At 45.3% G+C, this 20,956-nt stretch overlaps 1 protein-coding gene across 4 annotated transcripts in view; it reads left to right on the forward strand.

Moving 5' to 3' along the window:
* The first annotated feature begins 600 nt into the window (after window positions 1–600).
* The window catches only part of cep350 (centrosomal protein 350), a 35,503-nt gene continuing 15,147 nt past the window's right edge, over window positions 601–20,956 (forward strand). For 3 of the 4 annotated variants that reach the window (XM_029707300.1, XM_029707304.1, XM_029707303.1), the window contains exons 1-21: window positions 601–969; window positions 2,798–2,875; window positions 3,256–3,299; window positions 3,472–3,586; window positions 3,766–3,958; window positions 4,348–4,934; window positions 5,038–5,151; window positions 5,966–6,079; window positions 7,291–7,407; window positions 8,540–9,186; window positions 9,439–9,563; window positions 10,235–11,169; window positions 11,268–11,427; window positions 11,677–11,819; window positions 11,930–12,122; window positions 17,003–17,217; window positions 18,959–19,122; window positions 19,304–19,414; window positions 19,676–19,816; window positions 20,018–20,259; window positions 20,407–20,570. In XM_029707300.1, the coding sequence (XP_029563160.1) occupies window positions 2,803–2,875; window positions 3,256–3,299; window positions 3,472–3,586; window positions 3,766–3,958; window positions 4,348–4,934; window positions 5,038–5,151; window positions 5,966–6,079; window positions 7,291–7,407; window positions 8,540–9,186; window positions 9,439–9,563; window positions 10,235–11,169; window positions 11,268–11,427; window positions 11,677–11,819; window positions 11,930–12,122; window positions 17,003–17,217; window positions 18,959–19,122; window positions 19,304–19,414; window positions 19,676–19,816; window positions 20,018–20,259; window positions 20,407–20,570 (4,597 nt within the window). In that variant the 5' untranslated portion in view covers window positions 601–969; window positions 2,798–2,802. The remainder of the gene's footprint in view (window positions 970–2,797; window positions 2,876–3,255; window positions 3,300–3,471; window positions 3,587–3,765; window positions 3,959–4,347; window positions 4,935–5,037; window positions 5,152–5,965; window positions 6,080–7,290; window positions 7,408–8,539; window positions 9,187–9,438; window positions 9,564–10,234; window positions 11,170–11,267; window positions 11,428–11,676; window positions 11,820–11,929; window positions 12,123–17,002; window positions 17,218–18,958; window positions 19,123–19,303; window positions 19,415–19,675; window positions 19,817–20,017; window positions 20,260–20,406; window positions 20,571–20,956) is intronic. The other variant, XM_029707302.1, reaches the window with a different exon arrangement.

The raw sequence follows: 20,956 nt of genomic DNA on the forward strand, positions 1-20,956 counted from the left end.
TTCTCAAGTGATCATATTTCTACAGCGAGTTAGCAAATCGGACACATTCCTAGTTGTCTAGGTCCGACTATCACGTGAACGCGGCACATCGTTATACGATGCGTTAGCAATTCAATCTGGAGTGCAAGAGTGCGTTCTGGGCGTTTGTAAATTCAGAGCATTGTCAGATGGTCCGTTTGTAAATTCAGAGCACACACTGGACGCTCTGGCCAAGGAGTTGGGTTGATCCGAGCGTTCTGACCTCACAACGGCAGTCAAGCTACCTGGCTGACGTTGGCTAGCTTGCTACCTACTTCCAGACACAAATGAGAGAACGCCCCACTATGACCATTTTCCTCGCCCTAGCAGAGCTGGTAAAAGTAGTTTTCATGTTATCCAGAGCGTTTGTGACTAACTGTGTGCTGGCAACAATTTAATTAAGCTTCTTTTCCGACGTTTACTGACACCGGCCATATTCAACGGGTATTGAGCGTCAGTAGATTAATCAGCTATTCTGTGCTCTGAAATCGTAGTAGATAACCAGAGTGAATTTACGAACGCACTCTTCGTTCGGACTCGAACTTGAACGCAGTCTCGTGTTGTGAAATCACGTTTCCACCTCCCGCGAGGTTCTGCGGCACTAGTTTCCTGTAGTTATTTTGTTAATGGCGGACAGTCAACGTAACGGACAGGGAAATATCAACACTGTAACCCGGGAAAAGACAACCTGAAAGGCGGGTGGCTAATTATTAATAGAAGCCTTAAACCAAACTCTCCAATACTGAGGCTTTGATAACAGGCGACAGACCCCTGGAAATAAGTTATCTGGTTGATGCTAACAAGCTAGCTGGCTAAAAACTGACAGTAGCCTAGCTACAGTAGCAGCGGCCTGGGGTTTTGGAAAAGTTGGATTTTCTGACCATCAACAAATTAGCTAGCTAGCTACCATCACTAGCCATGGACATCTAGATCGGAGCGTCACCCGTACCGGTATGTGGCCAAGATTGGCATCTTTTTGAAGTTGTGCAAAATTGCCTTTAAACTAAGACCCAAACTAACGTTAGCCTTCTAGCTAGCTACAAAGTTAGGTATTTAGCTAATGTCGATAACCCAAAGAAGAACAATCATACTGAAGATAGTTTTATTAATATACATATATACTAGTAGTAGATAGCTAGTTTTCAATACAATGTGTGGTGTAAATCCCCCGTCGGCAAATCCTTAGTTAGCTAGGTAACAATTTTACCTAACTAGCTAACTACTGTAGGTAGTTATCAAACGAACGCAAGCTAGCTTCACTGAGGAGTCAGCTTTTCTTGATAGTTTGTCTCTCATCTAGACATTGAGACAACTAGCTAACGTTAGCTACTTGCAAGCGACCGATGTTGTGCTTCAATGTGGACAACGGGACAGTCATGTTTCTGTGAATAAATAATTCTATACAGAATGCAGCCTATGGCTCAGTTGGTAGAGCATGGTGTGTGCAACACCAGGGTTGTGGGTTCGATTCCCACGGGGGGCCAGTACAACAACAAAAAATGCATGAAATGTATGCATTCACTATTGTAAGTCGCTCTGGATAAGAGCGTCTGCTAAATGACTAAAATGTAAATGTAAGTTCATTTAACTTTTGTGTTCGCAGCCTTACCTTAGTTTATCTATTAGATTTGTATGTGTATATATCAGCCAAGATAGGTAGCTAGCTAGAATAACACACCATTTAAGAAAACGATTTATTGCAGATTTATATTAGTAATGATGAATAATGGCTTTTTAAACGTAAAAACACTGAAACTGAAGCTAACGTTGTGTGCCCAGTTATTACACTTTTATTAAAAAGTTGCTGCATTTAAAATATTAGTTTTTGCCTACAATGCCTGATGATTTGCTATGTATGTAGTGAACGAATTGTTGTTGCAGATCTCATATTTTATTGAACACATTGATTTGTGGCTGTCACTTTCAGTTGGCAGAGAGACAGTAAAAAGTGGTAGCTGTGAGTGTATGGGGAGTAGGCTAGATCTTGAATGTAACCATAGCATTTGCAATAGTCATTCATGCTAGCCTGAACTGACCACCTTCAAGGAAGTGTTATGTGTTGTTTATGAGTAAACTGTCTTGACATGAGAGGAATGCATGAAGCATGACATATGAGATGCCAGAATGCCCTGTTTTTTTTTTCTCCTTTGAACGCATCTAGGTAAAGGGACTATTATTGGTTTATTTAACAACATATTAACACTGGGAGAGGGACATGCATTGATTGTGTGCCGCCCTATGGGACTCCTAATCACGGCCGGATGTGATACAGCCTGGATTCGAACCAGGGACTGTAGTGACGCCTCTTGCACAGAGATGCAGTGCCCTAGACCGCTACGCCACTCGGGAGCCAAATACATAAACCTTGTTAGTTATTTGCTGTAGGACCGGTTTTAAATGGTAGTGCAACCTCTCTTGAGTCAGCAGTCTGTCATGAAAGACAAATGTGCCATTTCCTAGACAACCATATATATGTATAATTCATCCTGTTTTGACCCACTGCACATAGAGGTGCTTGTCCCAGTCACTTGGATTATCTGCCTGCCACTACTTTTAATGTTGTTTGGCTTCAGTGTTTCTGCTCAGGCAGTTTGTTTTCGGTGTACTCTGTTTTCCGAGGTAGATGGCAGCATAAAAGTACTGCTGCTGACATTAGCTTCCTTTTTCTCACTTACAGCTACTCAGTAAACTGTATTTATTGATCAGATGGTTGTCTTGGTGAAATGTTATCAAGTATATTTCCTTACTTCATTACTGTCCTCTACTATTCCAATTGAAGGTGTGATGTGGAGCTCCAAGCGGAGTGAGCCACACCTGAGTCCCCCGGCGCAGCCTACTGGGCAGGACAACGGGAGAGGTCAGCTTCTTAATGTCTCTTATGCTATTATTATCCTTTTTATATCAGTGCAACATCCTACTGTCTGGCACACTGAAGTAATAAGGACTTGGGATACTCCTCCATGTCACCTCAAATGTGTCTATCACAGGAGGTTGGTGTTAGCTTAATTGGGGAGAACAGGCTCGTTTTAATGACTGGAGTTGAATGGTATCAAACACATGGTTTCCAGGTGTTTGATGCCATTCCATTTGTTCTGTTCTGGACATTATTATGATCCGTCCTGCCCTCAGCAGCCTCCTGTGGTGTCTATGGGGCTGCAAAGACTTTGGTTACCTTTTTGTGTTGCCTTTTTTCTTTACCCCGTGTTTCTTTTCACTGAAATGCCTTTCTCCACTCAGAGCTGTCAGCTGCATGGACAAGTCTGAATCAGACCAAAGCTGCTGTAAGTAAGCCAATATTTACGATGTCTGATTTTACTGTTTCTCTCTTTGAGGGGAGACACCCTTAATGTAATGACTCATGGCCTGTGGTATTTGTGATGTCTGTCTGGACTCTGAAGTGACTTCTTGTTCTACATTGTGTATCTGAGGCAGGCGCTCTTGTTTTCCTTGCAGTTGCGGCACATTGAGAACCGCCTGGAGGCAGCTCCTGGCTCTGGGGTTCTGCTGGAATCCATCATGGATACAAAGAAAAGCTCTGGGGGCGCCACCAGGAAAGTCAGCCGCAGAGGTGAGGCACCCAATGGGATAGCTAATCCTTGGAAACCATGGTTACTATTTATAGAGCAAGGTTCTCCCTCGAACTGGACTTGGCAGCAGGCATCATCATTACTTTGCAGATGCAAGTGTAATTCATTTTGCATTGCAAGGTTAGTTTGCAGGGATCTAACCCTATCTCTCCTGACTCAGATGGGCGGCGCACAGAGGACTGCTCTCAGGCAGGTGGAACCTCCAAGTCCAGCACAAGGAGTCGTCGCAGCCCAGACAAGAGCTCCCGCAGCCCAGACAAGAGCTCCCGCAGCCCCCTGAGGAACACCACACAGGACAGCAATGTCCGTAGGAACAACTGTGTGGAGTTCAAGGAGCCTCTGGCTTCCTATAGGTATGCACTGTTAAAACACTCCGATTTTTATGAGATGTATAAAAAAATTTTTTTTTTAAATCAGAAGTGCATTTCTACCGTATTTACTTATGTTTGCTGCGACTGAGTGGAGGTTATGCTATGATACAGGACAAAAGGTTGTTTTTTCAGTCCCTGACAGTAATCCTATAAGGCCTGCTGTCAGAGGATGGTCGTTAAGTGGCTACTTCAAAATAGTCCGTTTATACTAATAACCGCCACATCTACATGTGTAAGTCTTTGCACATAAAAGGATGCCATTCAAAGCCATGTGATCTTGACACGTCCCACTCGAGTAGCCTGTTTTCTGAGGTTTTTGTAAATAGCAACTAGCCGATTTGTTTCTGCTCTAATCATCCTGCTGCCCCTAGGGAAGCGACTCCACCACTCCTGACCTCCCAGCTGGAGGCCCACAGTCTGCGGTCGGAGGTGGCTAACCCCCCTCCCCCGGACTCCCGTCTCAGCCAGCTGGTCTACCAGAGCGACACCCGAGACCAGCAAACCCGCCGAGACCTGGACAGCACACACTCGTCTGCTCTGGACAGCACCGTGGTGCGCTACCTCAACGACCGGCCCGCGCTGGATGCCCTGCGTCCCCCAAGCCACGCTACTGCAGCCAGAGACCTTCACAGGGAGGAGGGCCCGGAGGACAGGCCCAAAGCACACACCCTGGAGTGCCCGGCACCACCCTCAGCAGAGAACTCTTCGTCCTCCAGTCCCGGCTCAGCCTCCCAGCGGCTGGAAAACTTAAGGCGAAGGCAGCCGGACGACAAGCTGGAGAAGCTGAAGGAGCGGATCCGCAGGCAGAGAGAGCACCTGGAGGAGGCTGCAGAGAGAGACGGGTTAATGGGGTACCTGGATCAGCCAGTGGGCATCGCTGGAGCTGTGGAGAAAACCACCGTACCCACGGCTAAAGTGCGCAAAGTGGCAGCCGCACCTCCGGCACCTATATACAAAGGTAAGGTCCACTGGAGAGATGCAGTTGCACTGGATGTAAAAATAGCATTACATAATTCCTTCAAACCAAATCTTATGTAACCCAATAACTTGTCCCATATCAGGTTTCAGCAGTAGTGAGACAAAGATCCGCACTCCTGATGGGAAAGTGTGGCGAGAGGAGGAGTTTCACAACCTGAGCAGAGAGATCTACAGAGACCTGTCTCGCCAGCTCTCAGGTGGGCACCGAGCAGTAGATGTCAGATCACAGAACACACACTATTATATGCTACATAATAATCCCTGTAGTACAGAGTTGTAGGTTGTGACTCAATGCACTGTTGAGATGAACTGCCAACTCAACGCTCAATAGAGTCAATGGGCTGTTGCGATCAAATGGCATCAAATGGACAGTGTAGTTGGTTGTCCTGTTTCATAATAGGCTATAAATGTATCTGACAGTCCGGTTTCAAGCTCCTGTGCATAAATGCTGCTCTGCCTTTTCAAACTGCCCTGGAAATTAGATGGCATTAGATACGCACCAGTACTTTCAGGAGGACTGAGACCTATTTGACCTATCCCAATCAACTGTTTCCTTTAAGAAATAATGCAACTGTCCTTTTTGATACGAGGATAATGCTGAGAAAGAAATGCCACCAAAGAAATCTGAGTGTTCTCTTTTTTAAATGTAGGAAAACTTGATGACTGCGGTGAGGTTTTCGCTGCAGCAGACTTTCCTTGCATTTTGCCACAACTGCAGCACGGCTCATTTCCCATAGTTTTGTATGACTGCTTGAAGATTTTTCTTCTCCCAAAGTCTCTCTTCTTTGTCCTCCCTGGCTCTCTGCTGATGCTTGGGCTTCCACCCAAGTGTAGGAGCCAAAGCGCTCAGCTTCTTCCTTTACACTGACACAGTCCACCAGCTTCCTATTCAATAGCTTTGTTTTGCATCCAGATTTTTTTGTTGTGCTGCTTTTTGTAATTTGATAGTTCTGTTCATTTCCACTCTTTTGTGCTCAGACTGTCATGTCATCTCCTTTCTCCCAATTTTAGACAGTACCAAGCCCCAGCAGCGGCCCACAGAGAAGGCTAAGGAGAGGAAGCCGTCCAAGCCTGTGAGGAAAGTCCATAAATCAGCTTCTGTTCCTGACCCAAAGACCAAGCCAGGTAGGATCTTTTTTCCTCTTTCTCTCTCTCTTTCTTTCAACCCCCTTGTAGTGCTTACTCATCCTGGGTCTATGCATTCAATAGAAGATGTCAAACTTACTTCAGTATTGTGTGTAGGTTAGGTGATAAAACTCATTAATAATCATTGTGAAGCCAAGGGGTCTTTCACAAAGGGGAACCCCCCTCAGTAGGAGACTACAAATCACATTTATTTTGGTTCATCAGTTACTGTGCAGTATGCATACTGAACCTGATCAGGCATATCACAGTGAATACATTTGGCAGGCCCGTACCACAGAAGGCCTCTCTTAACTGTGTGCTAGTCAACAGGCCCCTCTGTTTGTGTGTGAGTGCCAGCATTTAGTCTCTTATCTTCAAAGATATGTCCAGAATGTATCGCATGCTGATTGCAAGCAAGCAGCGGCTTAGAGGCACACTATCTGGAATGCAGATGCGTCCCAGTTCAGCTGGGCTCGCCATACCAGCCCTGACAGCTGAGAACAGACACCCTTTACAGGGCCCATACCAGTCTCTCAATTTAAGGGCCTTTATTGGCATGGGAAACTTATGTTTACATTGCCAAAGCATGTGAAATAGATAATAAACAAAAGTGAAATAAAAAATGTACAGTAAACATTACTCACAAAAGTTCCAAAAGAAAATACATTTCAAATGTCATTAAGTCTATATAGAGTATTGTAATGATGTGCAAATAGTTAAAGTACAAAAGGGAAAATAAATAAACATCTCTCTCTCCTTCCCAGTGCAGTGGAAAGTGAGATGACTGTGGTATAACCTAGTCTTATCCTGTCATCCAGCTATCCTCCCCTTCTACCCTGCTGCTGGCCTCTGCTCCCAGTCCGCTCACTAAAAATAGCCCTCTGAAATTTGTGATCAAGTTCCTTTACCAAACAGAAACAGCTGCTGGTCTTTATATTTTCTGTTGATTTCAGATGGTGCATAATTGAGCCAAACTCATTACATTTGATGATGCAGCTCTAAAATAATTGATCTCCAAAGACATTCAAAGTAGAGAGAGAAATCATGTTTTTGTCTCTCTTTTGGGGACATGAAGATCCTTGCACTTCAATAATACAATATTAGGGTTTTATGTGATTCATTTAAGTTGTAAATCGTAAGTCATTACTGCAGAACTCAACACTGATTATGACCTTCTATGTGTTTTCTTTATGTCTTCGCTGTTGCTGCAGTGATTAGCACCACGTCATGGCGGGAGGGCCAGAAGATGGTGAAGATGGTACTGGGTCCCGCTCCACGTCTGCCTCAAGAGCAAAGGCCAGAGCCCACAGACAGACTGGCCAGGACAGGTGGGATTTGAGACCTGCATACTACCCTCACTCCTCTCTGCTCTGCTTGGCCTTCCCCCCTCTCCTCCAACCCCTCCCCTCTCCTCCACCCCCTCCTCGTTCCACCTTGCCTACACCCCTCCCCCATCTCTCTCATCCCCCTCCACAACATTTACAGTCAAATCAAATCTAACTTTATTTGTCAGCACTATGTAAAACCAGACAGCAGTTGATGGTCTGGCAAAACAAAAAATGTGTGACAAAGCAATGGTGTTAGTAGTGGATATTGTTCCAGTATATGTGGTGTTCATGTTTTTTAGTGTTGATTGCATGTTAAAAGGTGTACAGAGCCCTGCGACAGACAGGCAGCATGGCTAAAGGAATATCAATAAATAAAAGGGTTGTCGTCTCTTCCAGCACACAGGCACATTAGCAAACATTGGCTGTCAGTGACCGAAATGAATTAAGATTGACTAGCCGTTTCTGACTGACTGCACAATTCAGCACGGTCTGGTTTCCAGTGGTTGTCCCCGTGCTAGACTCATACACAGAGGAATTGGAGTGAGGCATAAAGGGTTGTACTGCCACTATTCTAAGACAATAACAGATCAGCCAGGTCTGAGTTCACATAAAATATCATACAGCTAATGCACCATGTCTACTTCTTATCCGTGTTCATAAACATTTACTAGTCACAAGTTGCTACTACTAGAATTGGGATGATTTGAGGACTCTTTTGACTTGAGGACTACAATAAAAACAGTTACTAAATGGAATCAGAGTTGAATCTAAAGGCATTCAGCCATGGCATTCTAAACATTCTCATTTTGTTAGCTAGATAACATTAGCATAACAAACTAGCTACTTCTGTGCAAATTAAGTGTTTGTTATTTAAAGAAAAACCTGTGAAAGTGTTTATGGTTTAACTTTGAAGTTTTCCTTATAAAAATTATTGCTCAAAACCTTCGGGGAAAAATGGAGATGTGATTAAATGCCTAAAAAACAAAACAATGCTGTTAAAATTGTTAACTTTGACAGCCCTAATGGCGACCAATATTTCCCACCTAATCATGCACTCAAAACATTTTTCCTTTCCATTAACAATAATATCAGTCACCAATCAGTACCCTTTGTCTTTACAAATCCTTTCCAGGACCCCTTCCCCGGTCAAATTCAGACCACCGTCCGGAGCTGAAGCGTCGGTCCAGACCCAGCAGCCGAGACAGGACCACCCATCCCAACCTTCAGTCTGCAGGCCCAGCCAAGGACAGGGCCCCCAACACAGACAACCTCTCTACAGATATCCGGGGCATCCTGGATGACCTGCAGCTGAAGAGCAGAGCAGAGGAGCGAGGTCCAGCGGATCCCAGGAGAGGTTCAGAGTCCAGGGCCAGAACCACAGCATGGACGACTGGTGGCTCCTCCTTATGGGGCTCCCGCAGTGCCAGCCCCGCCAAGCGCAACAAGCCAGAGCCCTCAGAACCAGCGCCCAGGAAGAGGCACTACGACGCCGACTCAGTGCGCCAGTACATCGCCCGGCAACAGGAGGAGCGCAAGAAACGTCAGGTGGAGGAGCGGAGGGCCCAGAGGGAGGAGGCGGAGAGGAAGAGCCAACGTCTGCAGGAGCTGTACAGGAAGCAGAGAGAGGGGGTAGCCAATAAGGGCCCTGCAGTACCGGAAAGCCCAGTACAGAAACGCCTGCAGGAGACATACACCAAACTACTACTGGGACAGGCTCAGCTAGGAGAGGAACCTCTGCCTTCCCAGACACAGCCAGCATCTGCCACAGTCATTTACCAGGTAAAGGCATCTTTAGTTGTAATGGGGATGAAGCCCTCGCCGTCCCCTTACTCGCATGGCAGGCTTTAGTGAAAATGGGGATGGTATGGCCGGTGTGTCAAATGCAATTCATAGCTGCTCTTGTTATGTAAAGTGACCAATATGTGAAATAGTAACATGTACAATTGCCCTCAGTTTAACTCCTCAAGTTGCCTGTAGGAAATGACACCTCTCATGTGGTGAGTGGAACTATTGTGGTTTGTTCCCGTATAGCAGAAGTCCCTGTACCAGCCATCCGGGGAGTCGGACAAGGAGAACAAGAGACAGGAGAGACCCCAGAGTGCCTCCTCCAGCAGTGACCTGTCTCTTTCTGAGCCTCCGCCCCCTCCACTCTCAAGGTCATTATATATGTAAACTTTTCCACTACCACTGGCTAGTGTAGAGGCCCAAAACAAAGCACAGAACCATAGTACTTCCTCATAGCGAAGCAACAGAGCCAATAAGGAATTGTTTGTTTCTAAACTGTCTGTTTCCATGGGCACTCCTAGCAGCGTTTGAAAACATGGTGGCGTATGCTCGGTTAACCTTAAAACAGGGAATTTCCAGTGCTATTTTAGATTCAACAGTTGCATCAGATGACTCTCTGTGTAAATGTATGTCTGGTCCTTGCGTGGGGTAAACATTACGGTATGTAATCTGTAATCTGCATAATGTTCATACGCTCTTGAGTTGCTATGCAGTTCTTGGAATTTTGTTGACTTGATCCTCGGCCCTGAACATGTTTGCTTGTATAGTGAACACATAGGTTGTTCTCAGAAGCTCATGGTTAGACTGTACAAACCACATATTTTAATGGCTGCATGCACATTTAGATGTCTTAAATCCTTGTAAACCTTTGACATAGCCTATGGACAATATTGCCGAGTACTAAAATGCTATGAGTCCATATACTAAAGGACTTTGAGTCCATAAAACAATATTTCCAGTGTTTCCGAGCCCTTTGTTTGAATACACTTTTAAAAAGTGTAGTATATTTGAATACTAATCCTCCGCTCTCTTCTTCCTGTAGGAATGAGTTGGGCTTGGGAGTTCCATCGTGGCTGCAGCCGGACCGCCTGAGTTCTGCAGTCAGACCCTCCACCACTCTGGCTCCAACCACAGACCAGCTCTTCTCCCCAATCTTAGGCCCGGAAACAGCAGGGAGCTCTGGTGGGAGGGGAACCAACCCCCCAGCCAGGCCCCAGCACTCCACTCTCAATGGAGCTGGCAACAAGACCAAGATGAACCGCATTGAGGCCCTGAAAGCCACCGCTGCGTCCCTGTCCACTCGCATAGAGAGTGAAGCGAGGAAACTGGCTGGCGCAGGGATCAACTATAGCTGTGCATGGGACATGGACGTGACTGGTCTGACCCCTCCGGATGACGGCCACTGGGCCAAGCCTGTGAGCCCACCGGTCAGAGAGAGAGCTGATGCTGCTGACGAGCTGTCCATGAGGATCCAGAGGCTGCTGAGTGCTGGCCAGAGCACATACAATGGAGCTCTCCCAGGGGTGGGCAACCTGCACAGCTTCAGAGAGCAGAGAGACAGGACCTCTGCTCCAGGCAGCAGGCCCCAGACAGCCCCAGGCCTCGGCTCCCATAAGCAGCCACAGTTGGAGAAGGGAGGGAAGACCATCACCCATGACTCCAGTGGTGAGTCCATCAGTGAGGGCCCACTGCTGAGCGAATGCAGCCTGTCGGAGGGCGACGGGAGCCCCCTCACCAACATAAAAGGGGTCCCAAAACCAGCAGAGCATCTCGGGGCTCTGGATTTCTGTGCAGGCCAGCGGGAGGGCTTCCAGCCCATCTCTCACTTCCAGAGAGAGGCAGAGAAGTACCCGGGCCTCAGCCCCCTCTCTCAGCAACGGGACAGCAGCCGTGGCCCGTGGGAGGAACTGGCCAAGGGAAGCCCTCATAGTGTCATCAACATCTTCACCAAGAACCACCTGCTCAACCACACCAAAGGTTAGCCAACACATTTACACACCCAACTGTATCCCTATTGTTTTGAGTGAAGAATGAACGTTTAAACAATAATCTGTTCCTCTGGCTTCTCCCTGCAGTTGGAGGAGAGGAGCGAGCAGACCGGAGTTCCCCTCCTGTGCATTGTGGCCTGTCTGCAGCCAGTTTGGTGGATGGGGCACCAATGTATGAGGATGACTTTGTGTCATCCCTTAGCAGCGGTGGCAGCAGCCAATATAAGAAAAGATACAACGGACGCAGGTAAGGAGGGTTTCTACCACTGTCATGTGACAGGGTGCTGCTATCTGAATACTGCTTTCATGCAATAAAAACATCATTTGGGAAAAAAACTGTAAAAATGACAGGATTAACCACAAGGTGGCACTCATGTCACATGGATGACAGAAGACTGGCAGGGAGTTTGGAAGTTGTCTTAGTAGTCTTTTTGTGGTTGTTAGATGCACGTGATGTGGGACTTGAACCATCTTTTATCTCAACGTCTCATTGCAGTGTCACGAGTGGGAACAGTCACTATGATGAGTTGATGAGTCGCAGGTCCCCTTATGACACCAGGACTGTAGACCTGCCATCCCATCACTCCTCAGGCTCCACACCAGTATCTTCACCTCACTCAAAGGGCTCTGTGAAAAGGGGTGAGATTTCCACCATAAAATAACCACTTTCCCTGAAATGATGCTATCAAGTGACCATTTCTTACCAGTGAAAGTGTCTCTGCTCTAAAGAGTTTCTCCCCTCTCTTTAGGCTCTGCTTCAGACAAGAGTGATGCCACTCTGGTGGAGGAGCAGAGGAGCCCCTGCTACCCGGGCTTGGAGGCCCTGACTAGAGACTCCAGATGGGGAGGCTCAGTTTCCGAGAGAAGCTCTGTCCACAACCTGGTGAAGAGCGCCTACTCTGACTGTACACTAGGTGGCGCCTCGGGCGACACACTCCGCAGGTAAGTGGCCTCAGCCAAGCCCAGAACTCTTCTGAGGGGCTTAGGGGGATTCCCAGGAGCTTGAATATCTTCTTTGACCTTCAGTTATTACTGGTATTTCTGAGCACATTTGAGTGGGGATATTATTTTTGAAGGCATACAGTTGAAGTCAGAAGTTTACATACACCTTAGCCAAATACATTTAAACTCAGTTTTTCACAGTTCCTGACATTTAATCCAAGTAAAAATTCCCCGTCTTAGGTCAGTTAGGATCACCACTTTATTTTAAGAATGTGAAATGTCAGAATAATAGTAGAGAGAATGATTTATTCCAGCTTTTATTTCTTTCATCACATTCCCAGTGGGTCAGAAGTTTACATACACTCAATTAGTATTTGGTAGCATTGCCTTTAAATTGTTTAACTTGGGTCAAATGTTTTGGGTAGCTTCCCACAATAAGTTGGGTGAATTTTGGCCCATTCCTCCTGATAGAGCTGGTGTAACTGAGTCAGGTTTGTAGGCCTCCTTGCACGTACACACTTATTCAGTTTTCTATGGGATTGAGGTCAGGGCTTTGTGATGGCCACTTGGGGTCATTCTCCATTTGGAAGACCCATTTGCGACCAAGCTTTAACTTCCTGACTGATGTCTTGAGATGTTGCTTTAATATATCCACATACATTTCCTACCTCATGATGCCATCTATTTTGTGAAGTGCACCAGTCCCTCCTGCAGCAAAGCACCCCCACAACATGATGCTGCCACCCCCGTGCTTCACGGTTGGGATGTTGTTCTTCGGCTTGCAAGCCTCCCCCTTTTTCCTCCAAACATAACGATGGTCATTATGGCCAAACAGTTTTATTTTTGTTTCATCAGACCAGAGGACATTTCTCCAAAAAGTACGATCTTTGTCCCCATTGTGCAGTTGCAAACCATAGTCTTGTCTTTTGTATGGCGGTTTTGGAGCAGTGGCTTCTTCCTTGCTGAGCGGCCTTTCAGGTTATGTCGATATAGGACTCGTTTTACTGTGGATAAAGATACGTTTGTACCTGTTTCCTCCAGCATCTTGACAAGGTCCTTTTGCTGTTGTTCTGGGATTGATTTGCACTTTTCGCACCAAAGTACGTTCATCTCTAGGAGACAGAATGCGTCTCCTTCCTGAGCGGTATGACGGCTGCGTTGTCCCATGGTGTTTATACTTGCGTACTGTTGTTTGTACAGATGAAAGTGGTACCTTCAGGCATTTGGAAATTGCTCCCAAGGATGAACCAGACTTGTGGAGGTCTACACTTTTTTTCTAAGGTCTTGGTTGATTTCTTTAGATTTTCCCATGATGTCAAGCAAAGAGGCACTGAGTTTGAAGGTAGGCCTTGAAATACATCCACAGGTACACCTCCAATTGACTCAAATGATGTCAATTAGCCTATCAAAAGCTTCTAAAGCCAATTTTCTGAAATTTTCCAAGCTGTTTAAAGGCACAGTCAACTTAGTGTATGTAAACGTCTGACCCACTGGAATTGTGATACATTGAATTATAAGTGAAGTAATCTGTAAACAATTGTTGGAAAAATGACTTGTGTCATGCAAAAAGTAGATGTCCTAACCGACTTGCCAAAACTATAGTTTGTTAACAAGAAATTTGTGTAGTGGTTGAAAATGAGTTTTAATGACTCCAACCTAAGTGTATGTAAACTTCTGACTTCAACTGTATATGGCAGAGTTTCTGGATCAAATAGATTAGAGATTTAGGTGGTGGGTGTGGCAATGGGCCCGGTCTGCCATCTGCACAGCTGGAGTTTAGAGACATTTTTAGACTCTTTTAGAGGCCCCCCCCATCTTGATGATGTAGAGACATTTTTATAATTAAGCCAATTCTCTGCAATTCTACAAATTTCTCCCATGGAGCTGAGAGAAAGTGTGGGAATTTGTAAAGCTAATTTCCTCATTCTATGCATTTTTCTATGGCTAATGCTGTTATTTTGCTCAAACATAAAATCAATACTGCTAGATTCTTTGTTTTTGGAATTTTCAATTTTCCCTGACTGTCTAGCTTTTATTTGGTTGATTGTTAGTTCTCAAAGATTATATTATAAAAAATATCTATAGGTCCCTCATCGTTTTTACATACTATATATATGGTTTTTAGTAATTTTAAGTTCACACTGAAAAGCGTTTTTCCATCCTGATTTCTGCCCCCCCCCACCCCCCAAGGATTTCAATGGCAGAAAAATCCCTGTATGGCACATAATGCTGCTTTCAAATACACATTTCTGGTCTATTGGTTTCACTGTGCAGTCTCACTTCAGGGAGAGTAATGATTATGTGAACCTTGGCTTCCAAAGACCAGCGCTGCACCTCATACTATTTACACAGTTCAAATGACTGGAGAGAATATTGAAGTGAACTTGGGACACCACATCAGCCACAGTGTTCTCTCTACAAAGTATCTCTCCGCCAACATAAAGATGAATCTTAAAACCTCTGTCAGGTCTGAGCAGTGAATGTGGTCTTTTCAGTTAAGTACCACATGGGGCACCCCTGTTGTTCCACTCACTCAATGTCCTTTGCTAACTCAACACTTTGGAACGCTTATTTTGCTAAGGCTATATAAACTCAGCAAAAAAAGAAACGTCCTCTCACGGTCAACTGTTTATTTTCAGTAAACTTAACATGTGTAAATATTTGTATGAACATAACAAGATTCAAGAAGACATAAACTGAACAAGTTCTGCAGACATGTGATTAACAGAAATTGAATAATGTGTCCCTGAACAAAGGGGGGGTCAAAATCAAAAGTAACAGTCAGTATCTGGTGTGGCCACCAGCTGCATTAAGTACTGCAGTGCATCTCCTCCTCATGGACTGCACCAGATTTGCCAGTTCTTGCTGTGAGGTGTTACCCCACTCTTCCACCAAGGCACCTGCAAGTTCCCAGATATTTCTGGGGGGGAAATGTCCCTAGCCCTCACCCTCCGATCCAACAGGTCCCAGACGTGCTCAATGGGATTGAGATCCGGGCTCTTCGCTGGCCATGGCAGAACACTGACATTCCTGTCTTGCAGGAAATCACGCACAGCACGAGCAGTATGGCAGGTGGCATTGTCATGCTGGAGGGTCATGTCAGGATGAGCCTGCAGGAAGGGTACCACATGAGGGAGGAGGATGTCTTCCCTGTAACACACAGCGTTGAGATTGCCTGCAATGACAACAAGCTCAGTCCGATGATGCTATGACACACCGCCCCAGACCATGACAGACCCTCCACCTCCAAATCGATCCCGCTCCAGAGTACAGGCCTCAGTGTAACGCTCATTCCGTCGACGATAAACGCGAATCCGACCATCACCCCTGGTGAGACAAAACCGTGACTCGTTAGTGAAGAGCACTTTTTGCCAGTCCTGTCTGGTCCAGCGACGGATTTTTGCCCATAGGCGACGTTGCCGGTGATGTCTGGTGAGGAGTTGCCTTATAACAGGCCTACAAGCCCTCAGTCCAGCGTCTCTCAGCCTATTGCGGACAGTCTGAGCACTGATGGAGGGATTGTGTGTTCCTGGTGTAACTCGGGCAGTTGTTGCCATCCTGTACCTGTCCCTCAGGTGTGATGTTTGGATGTACTGATCCTGTGCATGTGTTGTTACACATGGTTTGTCACTGCGAGGACGATCAGCTGTCTGTCCTGTCTCCCTGTAATAGCACTGTCTTAGGCGTCTCACAGTACGGACATTGCAATTTATTGCCCTGGCCACATCTGCAGTCCTCATGCCTCCTTGCAGCATGCCTAAGGCACACTCACACAGATGAGCAGGGACCCTGGGCATCTTTCTTTTGGTATTTTTCAGACTCAATAGAAAGGCCTCTTTAGTGTCCTAAGTTTTCGTAACTGTGACCTTAATTGCCTACCATCTGTAAGCTGTTAGTGTCTTAACGATCGTTCCACAGGTGCGTGTTCATTAATTGATTATGGTTCATTGAACATGCATGGGAAACAGTGTTTAAACCCTTTACAATGAAGATCTGTGAAGTTATTTGATCTGTGAAGTTATTTTTACGAATTATCTTTGAAAGACAGGGTCCTGAAAAGGGGACGTTTCTTTTTTTGCTGAGTATATTTGGGCATAGAGGCTAAACACTAATAATTAAACTGTTTAGGAGCTGTAGTTCAGAGTGCCAGGGAAAGTAGTGTTGCTCTGGTTCTGGCTGAAGGGTCTGCAGCAGCCAGCCTCACGCCGTCGAGAAGAGGGGGGTTGGGGGGCTAGCATAACACTGACTCTTTTGATTGGGCTGCACAGTGGTCAAATCTCCCCACTGCAAAATGGGCACGTCGCCAGGCAGAGTTCTCTCCTGTGACATTTGAGCATCCTCAGCGGCATTTAAAAAATATATCAGATTCCCTCCATACCGTTCTGTCTGTGTGATTTGATAACATTCATAATCCAGTCCTTAATGCTGCAGTTGTTGGTAAGGTAAAGCACTGGGTGCTTGCTTGGGTGCGCTAGCAGTTAGGGCATCAGAGAGGCACCACTGTCCACTACAGTGTCTGTTTCCAGCTAGGAAGCTGAAGCATATATCATCATTGATTAGACATTGTTGCCTGTTCCACTGGTTCAAAGCAGCACAATATGGTCATTGATACCGTTCTTTCAGCTTAACATACTTCGGATGGCTTTCCTGGGGCCCCCTTTCCTTGATTCTGTTAGTCCCTGGTTCCCATTTCACCTTGTTACAGTGCTCTGTATAGCACACATACCTGAAGTCAAACGGAGTAGGAAAAGTCAATTTTTTTTAAATTACTTTTTCAAACAATAATCCAGCCTTATTTAAATTGACAGTTAGGAATGGGACATGACATTTATTTTCAGAAAGCATGCATATGAATACATTTGTTTTTTTCTTGTTTACAGTTTGGGCTTGGACAATAAGAAATCCCCCAGAAGCCCTGGCCTGTCTCCAGCTGGCTCTCCTATAGGCTCAGGTTCTCCTCGTGTCTCCCCAAGCAACGCCTCCCTAGCCGGGGCAGACAGCCTGGGCCTGGGGTCCGGCTCCCCTCACTCCTCAGCCCGCCCCAGCTCATCCTCATCCCTGTCATCTGCAGCCAGAGCAGAGCCCAAGGCTGCAGGTATACAACCTAGAAACACCCATCTCAGCAGTTTAAATACATACCAGTATTGCCTATCTACAGTGCCTTCAGAAAGTATTCATACTCCTTGACTTATTCCACATTGTGTTGTTATAGCCCGAATTCAATAAATTATTAAATTTAAATTAAATAAATACAAAATCTTACCTATCTACACACAATACCCCATAATGACAAAGTAAAAACATGTTTTTAGATTTCAAATTAGTTGAATATGAAATACAGAAATGTCTAATTTGCATATCTATTCTCACCCCGGAATCAATACATGTTAGAATCACCTTTGGCAGCGATTACAGCTAAGAGTCTATCTGGGTAAGACTCTAAGAACTTTGCACACTTGGTTTGTACAATATTTTTACATTCTTTTTTTAATTCTTCAACCTCTGTCAAGTTGGTTGTTGATCATTGCTAGACAGACATTTTCAAGTCATAGATGTTCAAGCAGGTTTAAGTCAAAACTGTCTTCTTGGTAAGCAACTCCAGTGTAGATTTGGCCTTGTGTTTTAGGTTATTGTCCTGCTGAAAGGTGAATTTGTCTCCCAGTGTCTGTTGGAAAGCACACTGAACCAGGTTCTTCTCTAGGATTTTGCCTGTGCTTAGCTCTATTCCATTTATTTTTATCCTAAAAAACTCCCCAGTTCTTGCATGATGCAGCCACCACCATGCTTGAAAATATGAAGAGTGGTAGTGATGTTTTGATATTTCTTTGTCACATTTTTTGCAGTTTTACTTTAGTGCCTTATTGCAAACAGGATGCATGTTTTGAAATATTTTTATTCTGTTCAGGCTTCCTTTTCAGTCTGCATTTAGGTTAGTGTTGTGGAGTAAATACAATGTTGTTGATCCATCCTTAGTTTTCGCCAATTACAGCCATTAAACTCTAATTGTTTTTAAGTCACCATTGGCCTCATGGTAAAATTTTCTACATTTTACACTTCAGTCATTTAGCGGACGCTCTAATCCAGAGCGATTTACAGGAGCAATTAGTGTAAAGTGCCTGCTCAATGACACAATGACACATTTTTCACCTCGTTAGTTCGGGGACTTGACGTACTGACCTTTCAGTTACTGGCACAACACTCTTAACCGCTAGGCTACCTGACGGTTTTCTTCCTCTCCGGCAACTGAGTTAGGAAGGATGCCTGTATCTTTAGTGACTGGGTATATTGATACACCATCCAAAGTATAATTAATAACTTCACCATGCTCAAAGGGATATTCAATGTCTGCTTTTTTTGAAAATGTATTTGTGAGACATGGAAAACCTATTTGTGGTTGAATCTGTGCTTGAACTTAACTGCTCGATTGAGTGACCTTACAATTATCTGTATGTGTGGGGTACAGAGATGAGGTAGTTATCATAAAATAATGTTAAACACTATTATTGCACACAAAGTGAGTCCATGACACTTGTGACTTGTTAAGCACATGTAAACTTGCCATAACAAAGGGGTTGTATACTTGACTCAAGACATTTCATCTTTTCATTTTTTATTAATTTGTAAACATTTCAAAAAAATATAATTCCACGTTTACAGTATGGGGTATTGTGTGTAAGCCGGTGACACAAAATCTCAATTGAATCCATTTTAAATTCCGGCTGTAACACAACAAAATGTTCAGACGGTCAAGGGGTGTGAATACTTTCTGAAGGCACTGTACTATCCATGTCTTAACTCTCCCTCTCTTTGTTTCTATCCATCTCTTTATTGTCCAGGTGAGCTCCACTACACCCCAGGGGTGTTGCAGCAGCGTATGTCTGCAGAACTCAATTACCTGGAATCGATAGAGGAGTCAGTGCGTCAGCTGGGCGATGTGGAGAGGCTGAGGGGCGTGTCGCTGGCTCAGCATGAAAGCGTCTCGCTCGCCCAAATACTCAAGGTGATAGATGCCAACCCACCAATCAGAACACCTGAAGATTGCTAACAATATGTTTAGATGCTTAGGGTAGTGCTGCACTCTTGAAACATTACCTTCGGCACTTTTGGCGTGTTAGTTATGTTCTGGTAGTTTTCATTCGCCTTTTTCCATAGGTCCTGACCTTTGACCTCTAACCTTTCAGGCGCAGCAGCAGCGGCACGAGCGTGACCTTTATGAGCTGAAGGTGAAGGCAGAGCAGGAGGCACTGGAGACCCAACGTCAGCTGGAGGAGACACGGCAGAAAGCAGCCAGGGTACTGTACACACAGCGCTGGCATTTAGAACGAGCAACTCTGCAGAATACAGAAAGGAATCACCTAGAGTTAGAACCATGCCCCAACTTGGTAGATTGTTGAACCTCTCAAGGAGGGCTTCATATTTGCAAACACCTTGAATATTTATAGAACGCAATTTAACTTCACTGCATTTGTTGTGAGATGGGAGCTATTTTATTAGACGTGTGTAGACCGTGTAGTGTGATTCACTAACAGAAGTGTGCGTGTGTGTCGTTGCAGGCTCACGTGGAGCTGCAGGAGAACATGGCTCAGACCCAACAGCAGTCTCTGGGAGGCATGCAGGAGGCCACCACTAAGATGATCAGCCAACAGGCTGAGTCTGTACGCTATACGGCCGAAGCTGCCCGCCAGATCAAAGAGGTCAGAACACTCCCTCTCCACTCTTTTCTCTACAGCCATTCACTGGCCTTGGTTTTTGTTCGTTTTCTCACTGAGTCTCCTGTTGCATTGACATGCAAATATTGAAATGAGGAAAATATTACAAATATGCAAATAATTACCGTCTACTTTAGGTTGGGTTAAGTCTGCTTTTCAGTTGATACAAGTTGCTCTCTCTCCCAGATGACCGATCTGGCCCGTTCTCAGATTGCTGGAGCCATAGGTGTCCCTGCTGCTGCTCCCATCACCACCTTGTTTGACCAGCAGAGGCAGCATCACCAGAGCTTCATGAAGCAGCTCCAGTCCCGCACTGACACAGACAGCTCCAGGAGTGAGGTGTCTGCTGCCTGGACCAGGACTGAGGAGCCTCTCTCTTCCCTGGACAGCCGCTCTGACTCCATCCCCTCCAGGAGACCCACCCTCAGGTACTGGGTCTTTCACACACTGGAGTGCCTCACAGACACCAGGGGTCTTTCCTTCTTAGCTCACTTGACTTGGTCCCATTTATAGGCATTACCTTGACTCAATTGTTTTTTTTAATCTCCCCGTCCCCTCTGCCTTGCGCTCCCCAGTGGTGGAGAGAGTAGCAGCCACATGAGTCCCTCCCTGGCCTCATCTGAGAAGAGGGAGAGGAGGAAGGCTGAGACGGGTAACAGCTCAGTGGAGGAGGAGGCCCATACAGCAGCTGATGACTCCATCCCCAGTGACAGTGTGCAGTCCCTACTGGATGAGAAAGGTAAGGCCTGGGCTCATAGCACGCATTGTGGGATCTGGAGGGGGACCGTTATCAAGCAGGCAGTGTATAACCATAATTTATGATACATACACTCCCATCCATATGTATTTGGACAGTGAAGCTAAATATTTTATTTTGGCTGTATACTCCAGCATTTTAGATAGAATGTTTCATAATAGGCGATAGTATAGAATGTCCGCTTTATTTGAAGTTGTATTTATACATATCAGGTTTAACATTTTAGAAATGAAAGCACTTTATGTATCTAGTCCCCCCCCCATTTGAAGTAGTCATAAGTATAGTTTATTAAAGTAGTCATAAGTTTTGTGTTTGGTCGACTAAATACATAAATTGCTTTCATTTCTAAACAGTAAAACAGATAAATA

This window comes from Salmo trutta, chromosome 22, assembly GCF_901001165.1.
Source record: "Salmo trutta chromosome 22, fSalTru1.1, whole genome shotgun sequence".
In the NCBI taxonomy this organism is placed as follows: Eukaryota; Metazoa; Chordata; class Actinopteri; order Salmoniformes; family Salmonidae; genus Salmo; species Salmo trutta.